We start from the raw sequence: 23738 nt of genomic DNA, 5'->3' as shown, positions 1-23738 counted from the left end.
ATTTTCTGGTTCCAGATAAACATTTGTAGCTTTTGTTCTATTGTCCAAAAAAAAAAAAAAAAAAATTGGTTGGAGTCTTGATGGGGACTGCATCAAATTTGTATATGGCTCTGGGTAGTATATTCATTGTGATGATGTTAATTCTTCCACCCTATGAATATGGATCATCTTTCCACTTAATTGTGTCTTTTTCTATTTCCTTGAATAATGACTCATAATTTTTAGTATACAATTCTTTCACTTCTTTGGTTATGTTTATTCCTAGATATTTTATTGCTTTTGTTGCTATAGTAAAAGGAATTAATTTCTGGATTTTTTTCTTCTGCTGCCTTAGTGTTTGCATAAAGGAATGACACTGACTTTCTTTTTCCCCAGGGTTATTGCTGGGGCTTGGTGCCTGTACTACAAATCCACTGCTCCTTGAGGACATTTTTCCCCTTTTTGTTGTCCTTGTTTATTGTTGCTGTTTTTATTATTGCTGTCGTTGTTGGATAGGACAGAGAGAAATTGAGACTGGACAGGAAGACAGAGAGGGAGAGAGAAAGATAGACACCTGAAGACCTGCTTCACTGCTTGTGAAGCGACCCCCTTGCAGGTGGGAAGCCAGGGACTCGAACCAGGATCCTTGCGCCATCCTTGCGATTTGCGCCATGTGCGCTTAACCCACTGCACTACCACCTGGCCCCGTGACTGACTTTTGTATGTTACTTTTGTATCCTGACACTTTACTATATTGCCTGATAATTTCCAAAAAGACAGTACTTTATTCTTATTGAGTAAACTATTTTTGTTTTCTTGCTAAAAGGGAGTTTAGCCTTTTCTTCCTGTTTTTTTTTTTTCTTCTACCAACCTTGTTGTTTTGTGCAGGCTATGTTGTTTTCGCCAGGCTGGCTTCACGGGCGGGTAACAGACGACCAGGGACTCATGGCTGAGCTGTAGGCAGTATCTCTTTATTCATGCAGGACGCAGCACAATCTAAGACGAGCTAAGCAAAACTCAAGTACCCTAAAACTCACAATGCTGTCTTTATATATACTTGCCAAGTAGGGTGGAAACAGGATGTGACATAGAGAGGGTGGAGAGAAAAGTGACTGGTGAAAATCAGAGTGTGACAAGGAGGGGGCAGAGCAGGTGAGAATCCTATCACTGAACCACCAATGCCCTGGAGTGCTTTATGTAAATGTAAGAGTGATTTATGTAAATAGACCAAAGCTTTGAATGGGATTAAATCTATCCCTATACAGGCATATGGTTAAGCAGAAGCCAGGGGGAGCTGGCATACTATCCAACACAACCTATACTCTGTTCTAGTTCCATTATTTTCTCTAATACATTACATTCAACTGAAAGTGTCCTAAATGCCATTACTATATTGACTCTAGTTGGGTCATGTACCCATTCCTGTGCATTCACTGTGAGATTGTGATGCTTTTGTGATTGGCTTCAGCCTAGATGTCACTTCTGCTGTGGGATGGTCTTACCCTTCTTGACTACAGGAAGTAAGCATGGAGATGTAGGACTCTCTACTGGTAAATATATTTTGTTTTCCATAAAGTAATAAAATAGATCCCATGAAGGAAAAATATCAGATGTCTAGTACTTCTTACTTTTGAATGCACCTTTATTATGCAACAGCCTCAATTAGTGAGGGTAGTAAGTAGGGATTGTGCAGTTTGTTACTTTGTCTGGTAGCCTGGCATATGTGGCTTTAGAAGCATTTTAGATTAAAAGTAGATATGATGTGCAATTAACATCTCAATAGGCCACATGATTTCCTGGCCTTCTTCTCTTTTATATCCTGAAGTTTAGTTGACTCCAGGGCTCTCAAAGTTAGCCCCGTATGTAGAAACCAGTGGGGCCTCAGGTCAGACTGCATTTAGTGGTTTCAATTCTCTTGTTGGCTGGAATCCCATCTGTGAAGAAAGTTTTTCAGTCACCCATTTGATAGTGGAAGGGTTAGTTAGCCCATGAAACTGGATTTCTTGCATATCTGGAAAGAGGAGCACTCGTGGAGACCTGACATGCTCTGTGAAAATTAGGTGTTTTTTTTCTCCAGCTAGTCTGCTGACCCTAATATATTTCAGCATTTGAGGATTTTAAAACACCCATATATACACACACATATATATAATCTCTTTTCTTATATTATTTACTTAAGCAATTTCATGGCAAGAGAATCTAATCAACACTATACTATTTACTTCCTTCCAAAGTAATTTCCTCTCTGTGGCTGTGCAAACATGCATTTTTTACTTAGTTATAATTTGTGTGAACATATTCATTTTTATTTAAGAAAGGCTTTCTTTACCTTGGCATTCAGATTTATTTTCATAGGCGAAGAAAACACTGAGTGAGAAGGAACTTCACTGGAGAGTTGGGAGGATTTTATGAGGTCATACTCTCCCAGAGCTAAAGAAACTTTAAAGGACCCTGAGCCCTCCATCCCTGTGATGAGTATTATTCTACACTATTCTATTCATGTAGTAGAATCCAAGGGTCTCTTCGGTCTTACTCCACAGTACCCATCTAAATGAAGAATAAGACCCCATCTTCCTGGCCTTCTATGGTCCATTTGTCTGTCACAAGACTCATCACTGCCCTCTGAGCTGTATGCTTATCTAGTTTCCTAGGCAAGGCAGAAGACTGGAAGCTTCTCTGGGACAGTTCTCCACAACATCAGTTACATCCTTCAAGCCCAACCACCCCCCCAACACACCTTTAGACTAATCACACACCAATAGTTTCCAATCTATCAATTCATAAGCTGAATAATTCTTTTACCTAAGTCAAGAAAGTAGCAAAGTGAGGTTAAATTAAAACCAGAAACTATTTGTACAGCTGTCCCTGGGTTCATGGCTCTTTAAAGGATTTAACTTCAAACCTTGCAGCTGGTTCTTTGGGAATCTCACATGAAACCACTTAGAACCTCACCTGGGCAGTGTCAGGCTGGGCTTCCTGAGGCCCAGGAGCAGGCCAGGCTTCTTGCCCCTGACTCTGCATGGTAGTCAGGCTCTCTCAGTCTCTGTATTAGGGAGAAGAACTTCAAGATCCACCAGCTCGCTTTTGATTGCAGGATACTGAGACCTTCAAGGCTACTCCAAAAAGTTCCAGAGACTTGCCCTAGAGTAAGAAAGAGAGGGAGGAAGACTGTTGAGGGAGCACTCAGGGAAAGGAGTTCCTAAGTATTATTTTTTCTAAGTTCACACACTTGGAACAGGGACACACACTTATAGCATAGATATTTGCACATGAAAACTGGATTTTTAATTGGTAGAGGGCTACTTTTGCACCACAGAAAGAGGGAGGAGCCAATGAAAGCTAGTGCTGGGATGACATCAGGAGTATAACTGGGGAACAGAAGGTTAAAGAGAGGGTCTTTGGTTCCCTGCTTCTCTCCCTCTATTTTGGGTCCATAGGCCCCTGGGATATCCTTTTCCTGAGTCTCTTCTCTTTTTCCAAAAATATATACTTTGCACATCTAAATAAAGGATCTAGAAATCACACTCTTGAACTCATGTCCTGTAAAAAATTTATTTTTTATTTATAAAAAGGAAACATTGACTAAACCATAGGATAAGAGGGGTACAACTCCACACAATTCCCATCACCAGATCTCCATATCCCATTCCCTCCCCTGATAACTTTCCTATTCTTTAACCCTCTGGGAGTATGAACCCAAGGTCATTTTGGGATGCAGAAGGCTGAAGGTCTGGCTTCTGTAACTACTTCCCCGCTGAAAATAGGCGTTGACAGGTTGATCCCTACTCCCAGCCTGTCTCTCTCTTTCCCTAGTGGGGAAGGGCTCTGAGGAAGCAGAGCTTCAGGATACATTGGTGGGGTTGTCTGTCCAGGGAAGTCTGGTCGGCATCATGCTAGCATCTGGAACCTGGTGGTTGACTAGAGATTTAACATACAAAGCCAAATAAATTGTTGACCAATCATGCATGGACCTAAGGGCTGGAATAATGCAGATTAAGAGTTGGGGGGGGGTCCTCCATTTTGTAGATAGCTAGTAAGCATATTTTAGTTATATTCCAAAGGGCCTGTGGATACACTAGTTTTTTTTTTTTTTTTTCCTTTCTTTATTTTTCCCAGAGCCTGAAATCTGATATGCGGGGGGATCCAAGTTATTGTCTGGGGGGGATGATGTCATGGTTGGAAAAAGGACCAGAAAGCTGGATCAGGGAAGAGAGTAGCTCCCTAATATGGGAAAGGGGTATAAATATTGTGAGTGTAAACTCCATCGATTTGATGCGATCTGGGGCCCATAATCATCTTAGGAGCCTATGTCACCTCTGCATCCCTCTAGATCTGAACTCACATTTTTTGGTTATGAGTAGGAACATTCCAGGCTGCCCCAATATCGGGACCCATCTTCCTCAGGTGTAGCATAAAGTATGTTGTCCATCCTCCCTTTGGAGGATGGAACATTCTCTACCATTGTTTATCCAAGTTGAGAGCAAGGTCCTATGGGGGCCCACAAAGGGGTCTATTGTGATTTTCGTACATTGGTTTTGTAGCCTGACACCTTGTTATATTGCCTAATAACGTCCAGTAGTTTTCTGCTGGATTTTTTAGGTTTTATATGTATACTATCATGTCATCTGCAAATAGTAAGAGCTTGACTTCTTCCCTTCCAATCTGTATTCCTTTGATTTCTTTCTCTTGCCTGATTGCTTTGGCAAGAACTCCCAATACTATGTTGAAGAGTAGTGGTGATAACGGACAGCCCTATCTAGTCCTCAATATGAGGGGGAATGCTTTCAGCTTCTGTACATTGAGTATTATGTTGGCTGTAGGCTTGCTATATATGGATTCCACTATCTTGAGGAATTTCTCATCTATTCCTATTTTTTGTAGTGTTTTGAGCATAAATGGGTGTTGGATTTTGTCAAAGGCTTTCTCTGCATCTATTGAGATAATCATATGGTTTTGCTTTTATTGATGTGGTGAATGACATTGATTGATTTATGTATGTTGAACCAGCCTTGCATTCCTGGGATAAATCCCACTTCGTCGCGATGAACAATCTTTTTGATGTGTTGCTGTATCTGGTTGGCCAAGATCTTGTTTAATATTTTGGTATCTATGTTCATCAGAGATATTGGTCTGTAGTTACCTTTTTTTGTTGTGTCCCTATCTTATTTTGGTATTAGGGTGATGTTGGCTTCATAGAAAATGGAAGGGAGTGTTCCTGTTTCTTTGATCTTGTTGAAAAGTTTTAGAAGTATAGGTATTAACTGTTTCCTGAAGGTTTTGTAGAATTCGTTTGTGAAGCCATCTGGCCCAGGACTTTTGTTGTTGGGAATATTTTTAATAACTGTTTTGATTTCTTGGTTCAGTTTTGGAAAGGTATATGTTTCTAGATTCTTCCATTTCTTCCAGATTCTCTAGTTTGGTGACATATAGTTCTTCATAGAAGTTTTGCATAATTTTCTGGATTTCTGTGTTGTCAGTTGTGATATCTTCTCTATTGTTTACAATTCTATTTATTTGAGTCTTCTCCCTTTTTTTTTTTTTTTTTTTTTTTTTAGTGAGTCTGGCTAGGGGTTTGTCAATCTTGTTTCATTTTTCAAAGAACCAAACATTTGGCTTCATTGATCTTTTGTATGGTTCTCTTATTTTCGATGTTGTTTATTTCTGCTATAATTTTAGTGATTTCCGTCCTTCTGGTTGCTTTAGGGTTCCTTTGTTCCTCTTCCTCTAAGTCCTTAAGGCATGCAGTAAGGTCATTTATTTGAGCTTTTTCTTGTTCTCTAATATGTGATTGCATGGCTATGAGTTTCCCTCTCAATACTGCTTTAGCTGTGTCCCATATATTTTGATAGCTTGTGACTTCATTTTCATTTGTTTCCAGGAACATTTGAATTTCTTGCTTGAGTGTCTCTCTGACCCAGCAGTTCTTTATCAGTATGTTGTTTGGTTTCCAAATTCTGTGACTTTTAATAATTTTCTGTTTGTTGTTGAATGTTAGATTTACTCCACTGTGGTTTGAGAAGATACTTGGGATAATTTCAATGCTCTTGAATTTGTTGATACTATCTTTGTGGCTTAACATGTGGTCTATCCTTGAGGATGTGCTGTGTGGATTTGAAAAGAATGTGTATTCCAGATTTTTGGGGTGTAGAGCTCTGAAAATGTCCAGAAGGTCTAGCCTGTCCATCTCTTCATTTAATTTTCTTGTTTCTTTGTTGATTCTCTGCTTCACTGATCTAAGTGTGAGAGTGGGGTGTTAAAATCTCCCACTATTATTGTATTACTATTGATGTATTTTTGTAGTTCTCTCAGTAGGTGTTTGATGTATTTAGATGGGCCCTCACTGGGTACATAGATGTTAATAATTGTTAAATCTTCTTGGTTGATTGATCCTATAATCATTATGTAATGGCCTTGCCTATCTTTTATTACTTTTTTTTAACTTTTTTTAACCAGATCGCTGTTCAGCTCTGGCTTATGGTGGTGCAGGGGATTGAACCTGGGACTTTGGAGCCTCAGGCATGAGAGTGTATTTGCATAACCATTACGCTATCTACCCTCTGCCCTATCTTCTATTACTTTATTTAATTTAAAGTCTATTGTGTCAGAGATGAGATAGCTGTTCCTGCCTTTTTTTGTGGTCCATTATCCTGTATGATAGTTTTCCATCCTTTCACTTTAAGCATGTGTTTTTCTTGTTGGGGAAAATTTCTTTTCATTGGAAATACGACGAACCCTGGGAGGACCTCCGTGTGGCCACGTTGGGTCTCCTAATACAGGACACACTTCTTTCTCTGGTGGGTCTTTTACTTGTCCCCTTGCCCCCCATCTCCAGCCCCCTGGTCTCTCATAAACATCATTCAAAGGAGATGGGGGCGGGGTATCTCTGTGGATGGATGCAACTGCACAAAGCCACGTTTTCCCCAGGAAAGCCCTGGAGAGCAGGAAGAACTAAGGTCAGCATTTGGCTGATTCTCAAGTTCCCAAGGAGCATTGCTTCAGGCAACCTTGACTCCCCACAAGCTGCCTTGGACTTTTACGGGATGGTAGGACCAGTAAGGGTCACCAATTTAGGGCCTGGGGCGAGGAGGGGCCTCCAAGTCGAGAGATACCCAGGCAGAGGAGCAGCAGGTTCGGAAATGTGACCCAGGAAACTTCACTCTCCAGCTTTCCTGGCTCGCAGTCCCACTAGTCCCACCATCAAAGCCTCACGGAGGCCACGGGCAGCCCTCCACTCTTAGTGGCCTCCATCAGTCACCAAATGGTGGCTCTGCAGACCCTGCAGCTATTGTAGCAGGAGTGGGGGTGGGAGGTCGGTCTGGGGGTGCCCGGGAGCGCTCAAGATCCTGATCACTTGAAAGCTGCCAGGGCAAATCACTCAGGCCCTTGGTGGACCCAGCCAAGAGCAGTGAGTGGAGGGGATCAAGGGATGAGGGGTTAGGGTTGGAGGAGTCGCAAAGGTGGAGGTGGTCCATGGCACTGCGGGGGCTGCGAAACTACTACCCATCCCCTGGGGCCCGCGGCCTTGCACCCTGGCTTAGAGGACCATACGCAGCGCGCTGGCTTCTTCAATGGACTTGACTTCCGAGCTGGTCAGCGACTTTTACTTCCGAGCTGGACACTGCTGGGCCCCCTGCAGCATGAGTGGTCCTTCCAGTTATTTTTCATCAGTGCTTATAAGTGTAATACATTATTTTTGGTACTGCCAAGAAATGAGACTCCTTCAATTCAACTTTGACACAATATTGACTGTAAAATGACCCTCATTTCAGAGACTTTTCAAAAGTAAAAATTATATTTTAGAATTTATGAAATAAGGAGTGCTATGTGACGTTAGAAGGATATGAAATTCATTACTGGGGACTAAAGAAGAGACCTATTGCTCAGTTTTACATAAGGTCTAAGGTGATCCTGAAAGGTTTCTTGAAGGAGGTAACCTTTAAACAAGATTATGTACTCTCCAGACAAAACAACAACAACAACAACAACAACAAAAATATTTCAATGGAGCCATATGCTCCATGACCCCAGAACATTAAAAGGCCATAGGTCTTGTTAAATGTAAAATTATTATCACTATGGAAGAAGGCAAAATTATGCTGGAGAGCTAAGTAGGTGAGATCAGACAGGAAAAGGCCTGTGTGTATTATGCTGAGGACTAGGATTGATTTGCAGACTGAAGTGTATGTGACTGGGATTGCACCCTAGGTAAAACATGGGAGGCAAGGTTGTGGGATGAAAGTCTGGTCCAAGTCAACGCCCATGTTCAGCGGGGAAGCAATTATAGAAGCCACCTTTTGCATCCCACAATGACGTTGGGTCCATACTACCAGAGGGATAAAGAATAGGAAAGCTATCAGGGGAGGGGATGGGATACAGAGATCTGGTGATGGGTATTGTGTGGAGTTGTACCCCTCTTGCCCTATGGTTTTGTTAATGTCTCCTTTTTAAAATTAAAAAAAAAAAAGTCTGGTCAGGAAGGGACCTGACCTAGCTCAGGAGCAATGGTGTCCTCTGTCGTGAAAGAGACCCCAGTAAGTCATCCATTTGAGCTTAACATGATATCCCTTCTATTTGGTAGTCCCTTTAGCCCATTCTGTTTGATTTTATTTTTTCTTAAACATGTTCCAATTTCTTCAAGCTTTCTTCAAGCAAACCTCTCCATTACTGAGAGGATGGAGATGTGATACAAATACCTTTCTTCCCAAGGAAGAACCTGCAACTTTAGGAGAACTGCTGCAGCTTATAATGCAGGGGATGGGGAAATAGAACTCTGGTGGTGGGAGTGGTATCCCTGTAACTTGTAATTTTGTAAATCAATATTAAATCACTAATAAAATTTTTAAATTTCATCAATACAACAACAACAACAAAAATACCTTTCTCCCTAAGATTTAAAAGACTGTACTTCTATTCTCTTACTTGTCTCCAGTAAAGAAATATCATTTGTTTTTTTTCCTCAAATGTAAAATATTTCTCTTAAGCACTGGAGCCAATCTTTCATCTGCTTCTGGACTTTTTCATTTTTATATCCTCTTCTGAATTTACTACCTTTACTCCAAATACCCAAGGCTTCCTTCACCTATACAGTTTCTTTTCTTCCCTGTAGAAAGCAAATTTTGCAGATATCTGGATGTGTTACTGCCAGTGTTTCTAGAAATTTCCAGAGTGCTCATTAAAACAGAGATATTCAGCTTTATTACTACTGAAGAGTGCTATTCATCTGCAGGGAAGTAATGCGTTTAGGGCCCCCTGTGAACAGCCAATATTTTAAGAACAGAAAACAAACAAACAAAAAACCCAACCAGAAGTTGATTTTTGGATTTTTTTCTTTCTGGCCAAGATAGTGGAATTTTGCTTTGTTTGCTATTTGAAGAAAGTGTAGAAGAATGATTACAAAACACTTAAACTTGAAGAGACTGTCTTTCTAGGGTCTGTTTATGCAGACTTGACTTCATTAATACTAGTGTTAAGTGAAAAAAAATTGCATCAGTACTTTTTATATTTTTCAATTAAGAACATATGGTTTTTAAAACTATATTTATTGATTGGATAGAGACAGCTAGAAACTGAGAGGAAGGGGGAGATAAAGCGGGAGAGAAACAGAAAGAAACCTGCAGCCCTGCTTCACCACCTGTGAAGCTCTCCCCTACAGGTGGGGAGTTGAGGCTCCACCTTGGACCCTTGCACATTGTAACATGTGCGCTCAACCAGGTGCACCACCACCCGGACCCAGAATATATGGTTTAATTTTAGAGGCCAAAATTATTTCAGAAAGATTTGTGCTAATGGGAAGAATATGTGTGTACTATTTGGAAGTGTGTGAAGCTCTTCCCAAGGCAAGTAGTTTTCTATAGTGTTATTTGCTAGAGAGGAGGAATTAAGTTTGAAGCCCAGATGAGTTTTTGGGGACCCTAAAGTGAAACAGCGATCCCACAGGGTATTTTATATTTATTTTGTCATTTCCTTCCACAGATCTTGGGTTAGTTATTTTGTCTTCATATACTTCAGTCTCCCTATCTATAAAATGGAGATAGTGGTATAGAACTAAATTTTCAGAGTTAATGAGATAAAACTTATCAAACCTTATCTAGTGGTTACTCATAGTAAATGTCAATAACAACTCTCTAGAACACCCCATCCTCCTTTTTTTAAAAAAAAATATTATTTATTTATTTATTTCTTATCAGAGCACTGCTCAGCTCTAGTTTATGGTGGTGCTGGGTGATTGAACCTAGAACTTCAGAGCCTCAGGCGGGAAATTATTTTTGTATGTCCATTATGCTATCTCCTGGGTCCCCTTTTTGAGTTTTTTTCTGGAGGCTTTATTACTTAAGCATGATTGAGTCAATCACTGGCTACTAGCAACTGAACTCTATCTTCACATTCTTCTCTCTCCCTGGAAATCAGGCAAAGGAATATTACTCCTATTTTCCCTGGCAACCAGTTCCACATACACCAGTATTTCCTTCAAAGTTACCTCATTAACATATCACTATCTATAGCCAATTCCATGGCTTTGGGAGGCTGTGAGTCAGAAACTGTAGAAGAAAACCAGATATGTATGAAAATATATATATATATACACTCAAGTGTGTATCTGCATTTACATAGATATTTCCTGTTGCTTCCAAAGATGCTGTTTACAAATACAGTTATTTTATTTACCACTGATTGTCTAATACTATAACATTTTGGGAGCACAACTTTATAACTCTGTGTGAGTCTCACCACACCTACCACCAAAATTCTAGTGCCATCAAATAATAACATGACCTCCTTCTATATAACTCCTCTACCTTTCCCTTCAGTAAAAACAGTATTTCTCAGGAACTAAGAGTACTTTTCTCTTGTATTTTGTCTGTTTATTTGCTTTGGTTATTTATATTCCACAAATGAGTGAAAATGTCTAGTAATTGTCTTTCACTTCCTGACTTATGTAACCTAGTATAAGCATGGCAAGCTTCATCCATGATATTGCAAGAGGCATGATTTCATCTTTTTTTCCCCACTAGCTGAGTAGTATTCCATCATCTACATATACCACAACTTTGTTGTTCCCTAGTCATCCACTGACAAACATTTAGAGTTATTTCATATTGTGGATACTGTGAATAATGCTGCAATGAACATAGAAATTTCGAAGGGACACAATTCAGTACTTATTGTTGGGTGATTTGTGTCATTATGTGATGGTTGCCTCTATACAGTGATGAAAAAAAACACTACATAAATATAGGAAACCCACATGCCACTAGTAATACTAGCAAGGGAAGCAGAAAAATGTACAAGATACCAGCAGGAAGCCAGTCTACGATTTAAAATCTGCTGAAAACAACTAACCCACATAGAAATCATTAAAACCAATTATGAAGTCACTCTGATTGAGTTTTATCTATTTTCCTCTGAGAGTTAAAACATTTCGTACTTCCAAGAGTTCTTTTCTGAAGCAAATTTCATGGAAACTATAGCTGATGGCAATTTTCAGAGGCAGAACATTGCTGCCATTGCAGATTAGATCTGTCTGTGAGCTCACCGGTTTCAGTTAGTTAATTCTGGAACCAATTATTTCATCATGTCCAGTAGTCCCTCCCTCCCTCCCTCCCTCCCTCCCTCCCTCCCTCTCTCCCTCCCTCCCTCCCTTCCTTCCTTCCTCCTTCCTTCCTTTACTTCCTTCCCCCCTCCTTTATTTCTTCCTACAGAGAAAAAGCAGTTGATATAGAGCTGTTGGCTTTGGCTTCATCGACATCTCTAATGTTCATTTCAAGCTGCAAGTGTGAATATTGAGTTACTCAAAGGAAGACATAGATGATGAATGCCTCCCTGCTCCATTAACATTAATTTGGAATTGTGTATTTGAAAATGTTAAAACAAAATATACATTTGAAGAATTTAATACTCAGGATTATATGATAGTCGACACAGCCAGGGATTGCTCTTTATTTGGAATTAAATTGTGCTTTAATGTTAGAAAAAGGCCAGATAACTGCTCTAGAAGTAGTTTAATTGTATAATGTGGATATGATATAAAAATCAGAACATAGAAGATTTTTGAAAATATTGGAAAGATATTTTAGGAAGGCACTAAAACAGAACTACTTATGTTTGATATCTTGGTTGAAATGTTGCAGGACTTTATTTTACAATTTTGGGGCTTGTTTTGTGAACATACCTGAATCAAATGCTTATATCCATTACAAAGTGCTTTTCACTGGACTTTCTTAATGAAAATGTTACTGTACCCAAAGCAAATGCACAAGGAACCTTAGTTATGAGCATTTATACTGGGTACACCACAAGTAAAAATGTTTAATTTCCTGTGGGTGGTAGTGTTTATAGTGACTGGTAGATACTTTCTTTCTTCACTGGGTGTTTTAATAATACACAGTTGCATATCTATTGGAGACTGATCTTGGGTCCAGGCAAATGGTGACTGTTTTTGGCCCTGTGAATTTGTAGTTCAAAGCCAGATGCTGATGAACCAAGTGAAGTTGGGACAATATCTAATATATTGTTTCCAATAGAATAGTTTCCATAATATCCCTCTAAAGAAGAAAACTGACATTGTTACTTTATGGATACACCTAGTATAGAGGACTGCAGTAGGTCTAGTGGAGAGACCTGTGTTTTGCAGAATGTAGCACTGAACAGATTTAGTGGAGAGTGAAGTTAACTAAAGTCAGGCCCCATCACAGAAAGCTAGGGGAGAACTCTCTTCTTTAACACTCTATACAGAAGATTTGACATTCAGGGAAAAATGAGGGGGAGATGTGTGGGAAAAAAGACTTTGGATCCCCTTACAAGAGAATATAGCTCAAGATCTGATTTATTTGAAAAGAAACCATTTATATTAAAGCCAATGGTTAAGAGAATATGAACTGATTTTAGTTTATGTATCTAGAAGTGATTTTGATATGGTAAGTAAAAATAAACAAACAAAAAGCAATCTTCTTTGGAGAGTATTTAAAATTACCTGCTTGTCAGAACCTATAAATTAATAATGTATTTTTATTATCCTTTGTAGATAATAATTAAATAATTATTATTCTTATCCTGGTTTCAGAAAACAAACTTTGAAACTGATTACTGCTGTCAGTCTTTTTTGTCTTCAAGCTTTTGATTATAATGGGAGCATTTCTTTTCAGTAAGAAACTAAGACTTTTTAGACTTTGCAGGTTCATTTCAATTATTGAAAGATTTCACATGTGTGTGTTTCCAGTAAACAACATGGATAATGCAGAAAAGTACAAGTGAGACCTCCCTTACACTGGTAAAGAGAGAACACAGTAGAGGAGGGAGGGACTCCAACTAGGAAGGCTAGGATTTGACTCTACCTGACACAGTGTAGAAGGTTCCATACTTGAAGTATCTTCCAGATGGACAAAACACTCTCAGTTATGCTGCAGGGAAGAGATATGGGCCAATTGGCATGTTTTCAATTGGGATGTGATCACTGCCAATTTGAATGTTGTAACTTACCTCTCAGCCTCAATAAAAAATGTGATTGGAATCTGATATGCAAGTGGATCCAAGTTCTTGTCTAGGGAGATGATGTCATGGCTGGAAAAAAGACCAGAAAGCTGGATCAGGGAAGAGAGTAGCTCCCAAATATGGGAAAGGTGTATAAATATTGTTGAATGTAAACCCCATCGATTTGATGTCATCTGGGGCCCATATTCAGTTTAGGAGCCTATGTGACCTCTGCATCCCTCTAGATCTGAGCTCGTATTTTGTAGTCATGAGTAGGAACATTCCAAGCTGCCCCAATATCAGGACCCATTTTCCTCAGGTGGACGGTAGAGTATGTTGTCCAGCCTGCCTTCAGAGGATGGAACATTTTCTACTGCTGATCCAAGTTGAGGGCAAGGTCCTATGGGGGCACACAAAGGGGTGTATTGTGTTGTTCCTGATAGAAATGGCCAGTAGCAATGGAGATTGTTGGTATGCTTCTAATTCTGCTTCTAAAAACCCCTTCTGTTTCATTTGGTTTAATCCCTCCTGCTTAACATTGTATTCTATTTATATAACCACTGTTAACTAAGCACCACCCTCCCTCCAGGGCATTGGTGGTTCAGTTGTAGAATTCTTGCCTTCTCCGCCCCCTCTCCTTGTCACACCCTGATTTTCACCAGTCACTTTTCTTTCCACCCTATCTACATCACATCCTGTTTACACCCTACTTGGCAAGTATATTAGTTTTAGTTTAGCTAAGCTTGGTTTAGATTGCGCTGCGTTCCTCATGAATAAAGAGATACTGCGTACAGCTCAGCCATGAGTCCCTGGTCGTCTGACTCCTGGTCGTCTGACTCCTGCTCGAGAAGCCAGCCCAACAGGAGAGAGGGATTTATTCGAGGTCTAGGCCCATCATGTCTGTTTGGGAATCTCAGGACTCCCTGGCTAGGGCCCCAGCTGATGGGGTGGGCTGATAGTGACTAAAGAATCATCATTACAATATGCCAGTCTCTTGCCTTTATTCAGCTTTGCAGTCCTTGCTTTGATACATGTTCAATGAGGAAGCAATTATAAAAGCCAGACCTTCCACCTTCTGCATTCCACAATGATCTTGGGTCCATAGTCCCAGAGGGTTAAAGAAAAGGAAAGCTATCAAGGGAGGTGATGGGATATGGAGTTCTGGTGGTAGGAATTGTGTGGAGTTGTACCCCTCTTATCCTATGGTTTTGTCAGTGTTTCCTTTTTATAAATAAAATTTTTAAAAATGTGATTGGGGACTGGGTGGTGGCACAACCAACAAGTTACCATGCACAAGGACCCAGATTTGAGCGTCAGCTCTATACCTGCAGTGAGTGGGAAGGGCACCTCATAGCAGTGAAGAAGATCTGCAGCTCTCTCTCTGTATATTTCCTCTTTCCCTCTTAATTTCTCTCTGACCTATCATGTAATAAAACAGAAAGAAGGAAAATGAATTTTTAAGTCATCTACTACCAAATCCCAGAAATAACCACGGTGACAATAAAAGATAAATAAATTAATTAAAAAACTCAATGTGATCATAAAGCAATTATCTTGCAGACATTTTTGGTGCACAGGAGTCATCTCACCTGAGTCATCACAACATCTGGCAAAGAGATAAAGAGACCGAGACCACTGCTGAGCTCTGGTTTATGGTGGTGGTGCTGGGGATTGAACCTGGGAACTTTGATGCCTCAGACATGAGAGTTTTTTGCATAACCATTGTGCTGCCTCATCTTCCCAGCCCTGGTCTTTGATATTTAAATTTTAGAAGAGGGGTTACAGTCACACCTTGCCTAGGTGTGTTGCTTTCCTTTTTTCTTCTTCTTTCTTTTCTTTTTTTTTTTTTTTTTACCAGAGCACTAATCAGCTCTGGTTTATGGTGGTGCAGGGGATTGAACCTGAGACTTTGGAACCTCAGGCATGAGAGAGAATCTGTTTGCATAACCAAATGCCGTGTGTGTGTGTGTGTGTGTGTGTGTGTGTGTGTGTGTGTATCACGTTTTTTATTCATTTATTCATGATGGACACTGAGTAGCTTCTATCTTTTGGCTGTTCTCATACTGCTATGAACATGGATGCAAAAATACCTCATCAAGATCTTGTTTTTAATTCTTCTGAATATGTACCTAGAAGTGGAGTTATTTGATCATATAGTAATTCTGTCTTTTAAGGTTTTTTGTTTTTAGTTTTTTTTTTTTAATTTTTTTTATATTTATTTTATTTTATTTTTTCCCTTTTGTTGCCCTTGTTGTTTTATTGTTGTAGTTATTATTGTTATTGTTGTTGTTGGATAGGACAGAGAGAAATGGAGAGAGGGAGGGGAAGACAGAGAGGAGGAGAGAAAGATAGACACCTGCAGACCTGCTTCACTGCCTGTGAAGCGACTCCCCTGCAGGTGGGGAGCCGGGGTTCGAACCGGGATCCTTATGCCGGTCTTTGTGCTTTGCGCCACCTGCGCTTAGCCCGCTGTACTACAGCCCGACTCCCTCTTTTAAGGTTTTGAGGCAACTCTGTATTGTTTTCCATAATGTCTGAACCACTATATATCCCCACTGCAGAGTATAGAGTATCAGTTTTTTGTTAGAGTCACCCTGGTGGATATGAGGTGGACTTGACTATGTTTTTTTTTTTCTTCTTTTACTTTTAATCTTATTCTATGTTACTATTCTGTCATCAAGGTTATTACTGAGATTGGTGCTTGTCTGATGACTCCATTACTTCTGGTAGCTTTTTATTTTATTTCTTTCTGATATAGGGTGAGAGGTAGAGAGAAAATAGACATGGGGAGACAGAAAGAGAGACACTTGTAGCCCTACACCACTACTCATGAAACTTTACCCTTGCAGGTGGTGAGGGGACTTGAACCTTGGTCTTTGAGCCTGGTAATGTGAGAATTTTAAACAGATTTTATCTTTCCAGTTATATCGTAAGTTTCTACAGAACATATTTTTGGTTTCTCCCCCATACTTCCTTTCCTCCTTGATTCTTACTGACCTCTTATTATATGGCAGGGTACTACATTCATAATCTTAGATTAATAGAGCTTGCTTATAAATACAAATAGCTTGCATATTCATGAGTTAATTTGATGTTCACAACCTCTCCAAATGATATCTAGTAAGGTTTCTGTTTTCTAGACAATAAAATAGAACATTCCATAGATAAAATGACTTGACAGTGGATGATCTATCAAATAGGTGGAGTCAGGGAGGGCTTTGGTGGCAAGTTCAATGCTCATGAAGTGGTTTGTGTAGTTGCCTGGAGGCCAGTCAGTCCTAATAGCTGAGAAGTTCCTTTTGCTGTAGCAGGTAGCAAATTTACCAATTGTAGGAATTAGGACAAGGACACCTTTGCGAAGTCATCATTTTGCCTACTACATGGAAGATTTCAGTTGAAAATTAGGGAGAAATTAATTTCAAATTAGAGCCCCTCTAATGACTTGCCTTTTATGTACCTGAATTTCTGTGGTGGAGTCAAGCAAATTTTGGACAACCACACAAGCATAGTCTAGAGAGGACTGACACATCAGGGTGAACTTGTAAAAAGCCAGTGGTTTAGAGTTTATAAATGTCTGTTTTTCTCTAGGGTTTGGGTTTTTTCATGTTTTCACCACAGTTCTCATTGCATTTCACTGGACACTAATATATGGTTTATGTGTTTCGTGGCCCTAACTAGCTGATACAATATTTAAAAACATCAGGAATGGATGTTTTTTGGATGCCTTTTATCCAAAATAGTCAATCATGCAGTGGGGGACATGATAATGCTTGGTTCATTATAACTGTGTAAATTAGACCACTATCATTGTAGATTAGTTGATCCTCAGGTAATTGTCTAACTCACCTGCTATGAAAAAGATAAAATAAGACAAAAGCCGGCCACTTGAAGCAATGTGGATGGGCCTAAAGGGTGCTATGTTCAGCAAACTAAACACTATATAACTTCTCTCACGATACATAACCAAAACCAATGAATGAACACAGTAAAATTAAAATAAGCTTTAAGATTATAAAACCAAATTGCTGGGGCCAGATGGTGGCACATCTGGCTAAGCACACACTACCAAGGGCAAGGGCCTAGCTTCAAGTTCATGGTCCGCAGCTGCAGGGAAGAGCTTCAGAAGTAGTGAAGCAGTGCCACAGCTATATCTTTCCTTATCTCCCTCTTTCCTTTCAACTTCTCACTGGCCTATCAAAGGAAAGAAAGAAAAATTAAAACAAACAACAACAACAAAACCAAATTGCTGGCTACCAGAGGAGAAAAGCAAAGGTTAGTAAGTCTGGTAAAGGAGGCCAATTTTATAGTAAATGCAGACATTGATTTATAATAATGTACACCTGAAATTATCTGCATGTTACAATACCATGCTACTTCAATAAAAAATAACAAAAAGGAAAAACTGATAAGAAAATAACTAGCAGCTTCACTAGCAAATATTAAAAATGTGAATTCTGACTATCAGTTTGGACCAAAATATCAGTAAATGTCTTTTTACTCTGTTGCCAGTTGTTGGGACTTTGTGTCTACATAATTCCACCACTCTCAGAAACAGAGTGGGAGGGGAGAAGAAGAGCTACCACAACACCACTCCACTGCTAATGAAACTTCTCTTCTGCATAGCACTTTTATGTGGTGCTAGGTGTTTGAACCTGCATCTCTGTGTATAGTGAAATGTACACTTCACTGGAAGAACTATCTCTTGATGCAAAATCAATACATTTTATACTAAAAATCTGAAGTTATGGAAGTCTTTAGAAGTTCCAAAACCTGCGTTTAGATTGCTAAATCCTCATGTTGTAACTCTGGAAAAAGTGCTCAAAACCCTATGTAGGATATTACATCATTTCTGGAAGCTTCTGGGACTTGCTAAATACAAACAGCTGGGAAGATAAGCTGTCACTGAATGAAGAAAGCACTATAAGTTTGATCATTAATATTGGTTATTTATTTGAGTGTCTACCAAAAACCCAAACATCATTTTACATGCTATTGCCTTATGGTTCTCACTTCTGACCCCTGATTTCTGTGGCAGAAATTGTGAAAGTTTGGCTGAAGACCATGATTACTGATCCAAATTTGGCCTTTATACCTTCCAGAAAGGAAAAGAAACAACAACCTGCTTTATTTTTCCCTTCCCTGACTTAAGAGTCCCATAGAAAGCCTAGTCCTATTAATTTGTTTTCTTTAACTGTTAATATATTTGAGAAAGGATTAAAAGGAAGTACTGTACTAAAATGGTAAAATAAGGAGACTCTACAGCGCTCATCTGTAGTTTATCTAAGACCTTGGGGACCAGTACAACTAGGCAATAGAATTTAACTATATGTATGATTTCCCCAAATGAAGGCTTATTTCATGCTTTATAGTAAATGTGAAATTGACTTCAGATTTTAGTCCTACAAATATATTTTTAAAGAATTTTAATCCTTTTTTTTTGGGGGGGGGGAGGTGTTTGAATGCTTTTGCAGACTGGCCAATAAGCACATGTCAGCACACATTTCAGTAACTCCTTCTATTTTGAATTTCCCTTTGCATGTTGACTTTGACCCTCTACTTTGGAATTGGGAGTTAAATTATTTCTGTAAAGCAAGCTGACAGTTCCCTTGATGTGGTTCTTGTGGAACCACATCAAGGGAACTGTCCAGAACTAGTCCTGAGTCACCCCCCAGCCCTCCCTCCACTTCTCATTCCTAAATTGTGTGGTTCAGTCACATAAACTACTCCATACACTGCAACACAGAATATCCAAGTAGCCTATTGATATCTAGACCAAAGATGAATGACATTCAAGGGTGGGGAAACAAGAATGCTTTAAAGAGAAAAATACCAAGAAGTGTCATAGCTTGTGAAAAATTGAGTAAAGAGAATGTACTGTCTTTATCTTTCTATTCCAGAACTTAAAATATCAGGTTCTTCTGGCACTGCAAAATTTGAAATAAATTCATCTGATCTTTCTTTGTTTCCTTTGAAATTTTATATTAAAGATTTATTCTTTTTTGCAAAAACATTTGTTATTTATTTTGGATAGAGACAGTGAAATTGAGACAGGAAATGGAGAGAGAAAAAAGAGAGAACTGTAGCACTGCTTCACTGCTCATGAAAGTTTCTCCCCCTGAAAATGGGGACTGGGTGCTTGAACCCTGGTCTTTGCACACTATAATATGTGTGCTCAACAAGCGCACCAAATGCCTACCTCCTATTATTAGTGATTTTAATAGTGATTTTTACAAATTGATAAAATGTAATTAGACTCACTCTTTTTCCCTCTTTATCTTTGATTCTGTGTGGGTTTCACTCTCATTTGCTTCTCCCTGTACAATGACAAGATGTTTTCCAATAGCCCATTAAAGAGTTCACTTTCTCTATATAGCAAATATTCTGGGGCTATGGCTTACTGACCTATATTAGGTTAATTAACACCTAATATTGTCTGCCACTGGACAATCCAAGTAGGCAAGGGGTGAAATGCTCCCATGGCCTAACCCCTGGAAATATAGAGAGGAGTTAGTTTCAGTCAAAAGACATAGGCTAAAGGTGGAGGAAAGCAATTCTCTGAAAGAAAGACTGGGATGCTTTCATAAGAAGAGATGGGGTGTGAATCTTGGTACACAAAAAAAGGTTTTGTATATCTAACTCTTATGTGTATTTGCTGTTTGTTAGAAACATCTGCAGTCATTCGGCTCTACAAATCGAAGGACAGCAGTTTGACAGAGATTTGAATGCTGCCCATCAGTGTTTGAAGACAACAGTCAAGAAGCTCATTCAGTCACTCGATAATCTTCCTTCAAATGTTAATGTGGTAGCCTGTGCTTCCTTGAGACAGATCCTACAGAATCTCTCAGATGTGTGAGTTCAAGTACACTGAAATCAAAGCCATAGCTAGCATGGTTAGGAGAACTGGGTACCTTACTTTCCTAGCTGGAAGGACAATGGATGTTTTCAACTGACAATAAAGGGAGACTTGACATCATAGAGAGCTGTCTGACCAGTGGCATCAATGCCCTATAGAATTATATAGCATGTTATTCAAGGAAATAGAAAATGATACCAAGAAATGGAAAGACATCCCATGATCATGGATTGGAAGAATAAGTATAATCAAAATGAATATTCTCTCCAGAGCCATATACAAATTTAATGCGATACCCATCAAAGTTCCACCAAGCTTCTTTATGAGAATAGAACAAAAACTACAATCATTTACCTGGAACCAGAACACATCTAGAAATGCCAAAATAATCTTGAAGAAAAGAAACAGAAATGGAGGCATCATACACTCAGATCTCAAACTATAAGACCACCATCATCAAAACAGCCTGGCACTAGAACAAAAATAGGCACACAGACCAGTGGAACAGAACTGAAAGCCCAGAACTAAATCCCCACACCTATGAACATCTAATCTTTGATAAGAGGGCCCAAAGTATTAAATGGCAGAAGGAGGCTCTCTTCAATAAATGGTGCTATGAAAACTGGGTTGAAACATGCAGAAGAATGAAACTTAACCAACTTATCTCACCAGAAACAAAAATCAACTCCAGGTGGATCAAGGACATGGATGTTAGACCAGAAACTATCAAATACTTAGAGGAAGACATTGGTGGAATACTTTCCCACCTAAACCTCATCTTTGATGAAACAAACCCAATTGTAAGGAAGACTAAAGCAGAAACAAATCAGTGGGACTGCATCAAATTGAAAAGCTTCTGCAAAGACAAAGAAACTATCACACAAACAAAGAGACAGAATGGGAGAAGATCTTCACATGCCATACATCAGACAAGAGACTAATCACCAAAATTTACAAAGAGCTCAGCAAACTTAGCAACAAAAAAGCAAATGACCTCATCCAAAAATGGGTAGAGGATATGAACAGAACATTCACTACAGAAGAGATCCAAAAGGCTAACAAACACAGGAAAAATTCCTCCAGGTCACTGACTGTCAGAGAAATGCAAATTAAGACAACATTGAGATATCACCTCACCCCTGTGAGAATGGCATACATCAAAAAGGACAGGTGCAACAAATGCTTGAGAGGCTATGGGGACAGAGGAACCCTTCTGCACTACTGGTGGAAATGTAAATTGGTCCAGCTTCTGTGGAGAGAAGTCTGGAGAACTCTCATAAGGCTAGACATGGACTTTCCATATGATCCAGTAATTCCTCTACAGTAATTCCTCTCCTGGGGATATACACTAAGGACTCCATAATACCCAACCAATAAGATGTGTGTACACCTATGTTCTTAGCAGCACAATTCATAATAGCTAAAACCTGGAAGCAACCCAGGTACTCAACAACAGATGAGTGGCTGGGAAAGTTGTGGTATACATATACAATGGAATACTATGTAGCTTTTAAGAACAATGAACCCACCTTCTCTGACCTATCTTGGGTGGAGCTAGAAGGAATTATGTTAAGTGAGCTAAGTCAGAAAGATAAAGATAAGTATAGGATGATCCCACTCATAAATAGAAGTTGAGAAAGAATAACAGAAGGGAAAGTCAAAGCAGGATTTGAATGAATTTGGAGTAGGGCACCAAAGTAAAACCTGGGTTGAGGGTGAGGGTGTATGTTCAGCTTCACAGGGTGTGGGGTGGGGTGGTGGGATGGGACACAGTCTTTTGGTGGTGGGAATGGTGTTTATGTACAGTCCCATCAATTTGTAGTCATATAAATCACTATTTAATTAATATGAGAGGGAAAAATTGATTGAATGTCTCAAACTTTTTAAAGCACAGAGTATTTTAATACATAGGCTGAGTCTTTGATATGTTGACTCTCTTAAAAGCTTAGACGAGGGAGAACATAAGCAACCAGTGGCACAGCTATATACAAATAATGTCAAAGGACATAACTTATGTTGATGTTGTATATGATATGGCAAATCCTAGCAAAGGGATACTTCAAAGTTAACCCAACTGCCAAATAATATGATTATAGCAATAACTGTCTATTGTCTTCTTAAACCCTAAGACAGCAAGAACCTTCCACTTTTTCTATAGAGCCTATATTTCCCCCAGTCCTGGAACCTCTAGGGTGGAGCTCACTTTCCTACATGCTTCTCTCAATTCATACCAAATGATATTGTATCCGCCAATCCCAACCTAATCGATGCAATGAGTACCATATCAGCATGATGTCCAGAGACGTCAGGCATTCCAAAGTCAGTCCTTCACCCTCATTACTCCGGTGAGACCTTTCCTTTCATAGGATTCTCTAATTCCATTCCAGGAGGTTCACTTCCTAACAAAGTTCCAAAACCTAGATATAGACCAGGTTCTTTAAGAAAAAGCATATGTTCACATGTATCCATAAATTAGGGCAAGATATATACCTGCAAGCAAAAATACACTATAGTCTGTAGTGAGTCAGTATAAAGTTCATAATGAAATAGTGTCTACTTAGACTTAGATACCCTCTTCACCTACTTCTTATTAAGTTCTCTCACTCAATCCAAAGCTAACATTATCAAAGCAAGGACCTCAAAAGCTGAATAAAGGCAAGAGACTGGCATACTTTAAGGATGACTCTTTAGTCAGTATCAGGCCACCCCATCAGCTGGGACCATAATCGGGGAGTTCTGAGATTCCCAAACAGACATGGTGGGCCTAGACCTCAAATAAATCACTCTCTCATTTTTCCTGGTCATTTCTATCAGGAACAACACAATACACTCCTTTGTGTGCCCCCATAGGGCCTTGCCCTCAACTTGGATCAACAATGGTAGCAAATATTCCATCCTCCAAAGGGAAGCTGGACAATACACTCTATGCTCCTCCTGAGGAAGATGGGCCCTGATGCTGGGGCAGCTTGAAACGTTCCTACTTATGACTACAGAATATGACCTCAGATCTATAGGGATGCAGAGGTCACATAGGCTCCTAAGCTGAATATGGCCCCCAGATCGCATCAAATCTATGAGGTTTATAGTCAACAATATTTATACACCTTTCCCATATTTGGGAGCTACTCCCTTCCCTGTTCCAGCTTTCTGGTCCTTTTTCCAGCCATGACATCATCTCCCCAGACATTAATTAGGATCCACCTGCATATCAGATTTCAGGCTCAGGCAAAAACAAACAAACAAAAAAACCCAAAACACTAGTATATCCACAGGCCCTTTGGAATATAACAAAAATATGCCTACTAGCTATCTACAAAATGGAGGACCCCCCAACTCTTCATCTGCACTATTCCAGCCTTTAGGTTCATGACTGTTCAACAATTTGTTTGGCTTTGTATGTTAACTCTCTTGTCAACAACCAGGTTCCAGATGGTAGCAC

At 39.5% G+C, this 23738-nt stretch overlaps 1 protein-coding gene across 1 annotated transcript; it reads left to right on the top strand.

Moving 5' to 3' along the window:
- The first annotated feature begins 6845 nt into the window (after positions 1-6845).
- On the top strand, positions 6846-20299 carry DLEU7 (deleted in lymphocytic leukemia 7). The gene is given in 5 exon segments (XM_060193514.1): positions 6846-7022; positions 7169-7434; positions 7436-7727; positions 11042-11148; positions 20110-20299. Coding segments are annotated over 5 exon segments (1032 nt in total).
- The last annotated feature ends 3439 nt before the right edge of the window (positions 20300-23738 follow it).

The sequence above is a fragment of the Erinaceus europaeus genome, chromosome 7 (genome assembly GCF_950295315.1).
Source record: "Erinaceus europaeus chromosome 7, mEriEur2.1, whole genome shotgun sequence".
Lineage (NCBI taxonomy): Eukaryota > Metazoa > Chordata > Mammalia > Eulipotyphla > Erinaceidae > Erinaceus > Erinaceus europaeus.
This window is presented reverse-complemented; position numbering and strand designations above follow the sequence as displayed.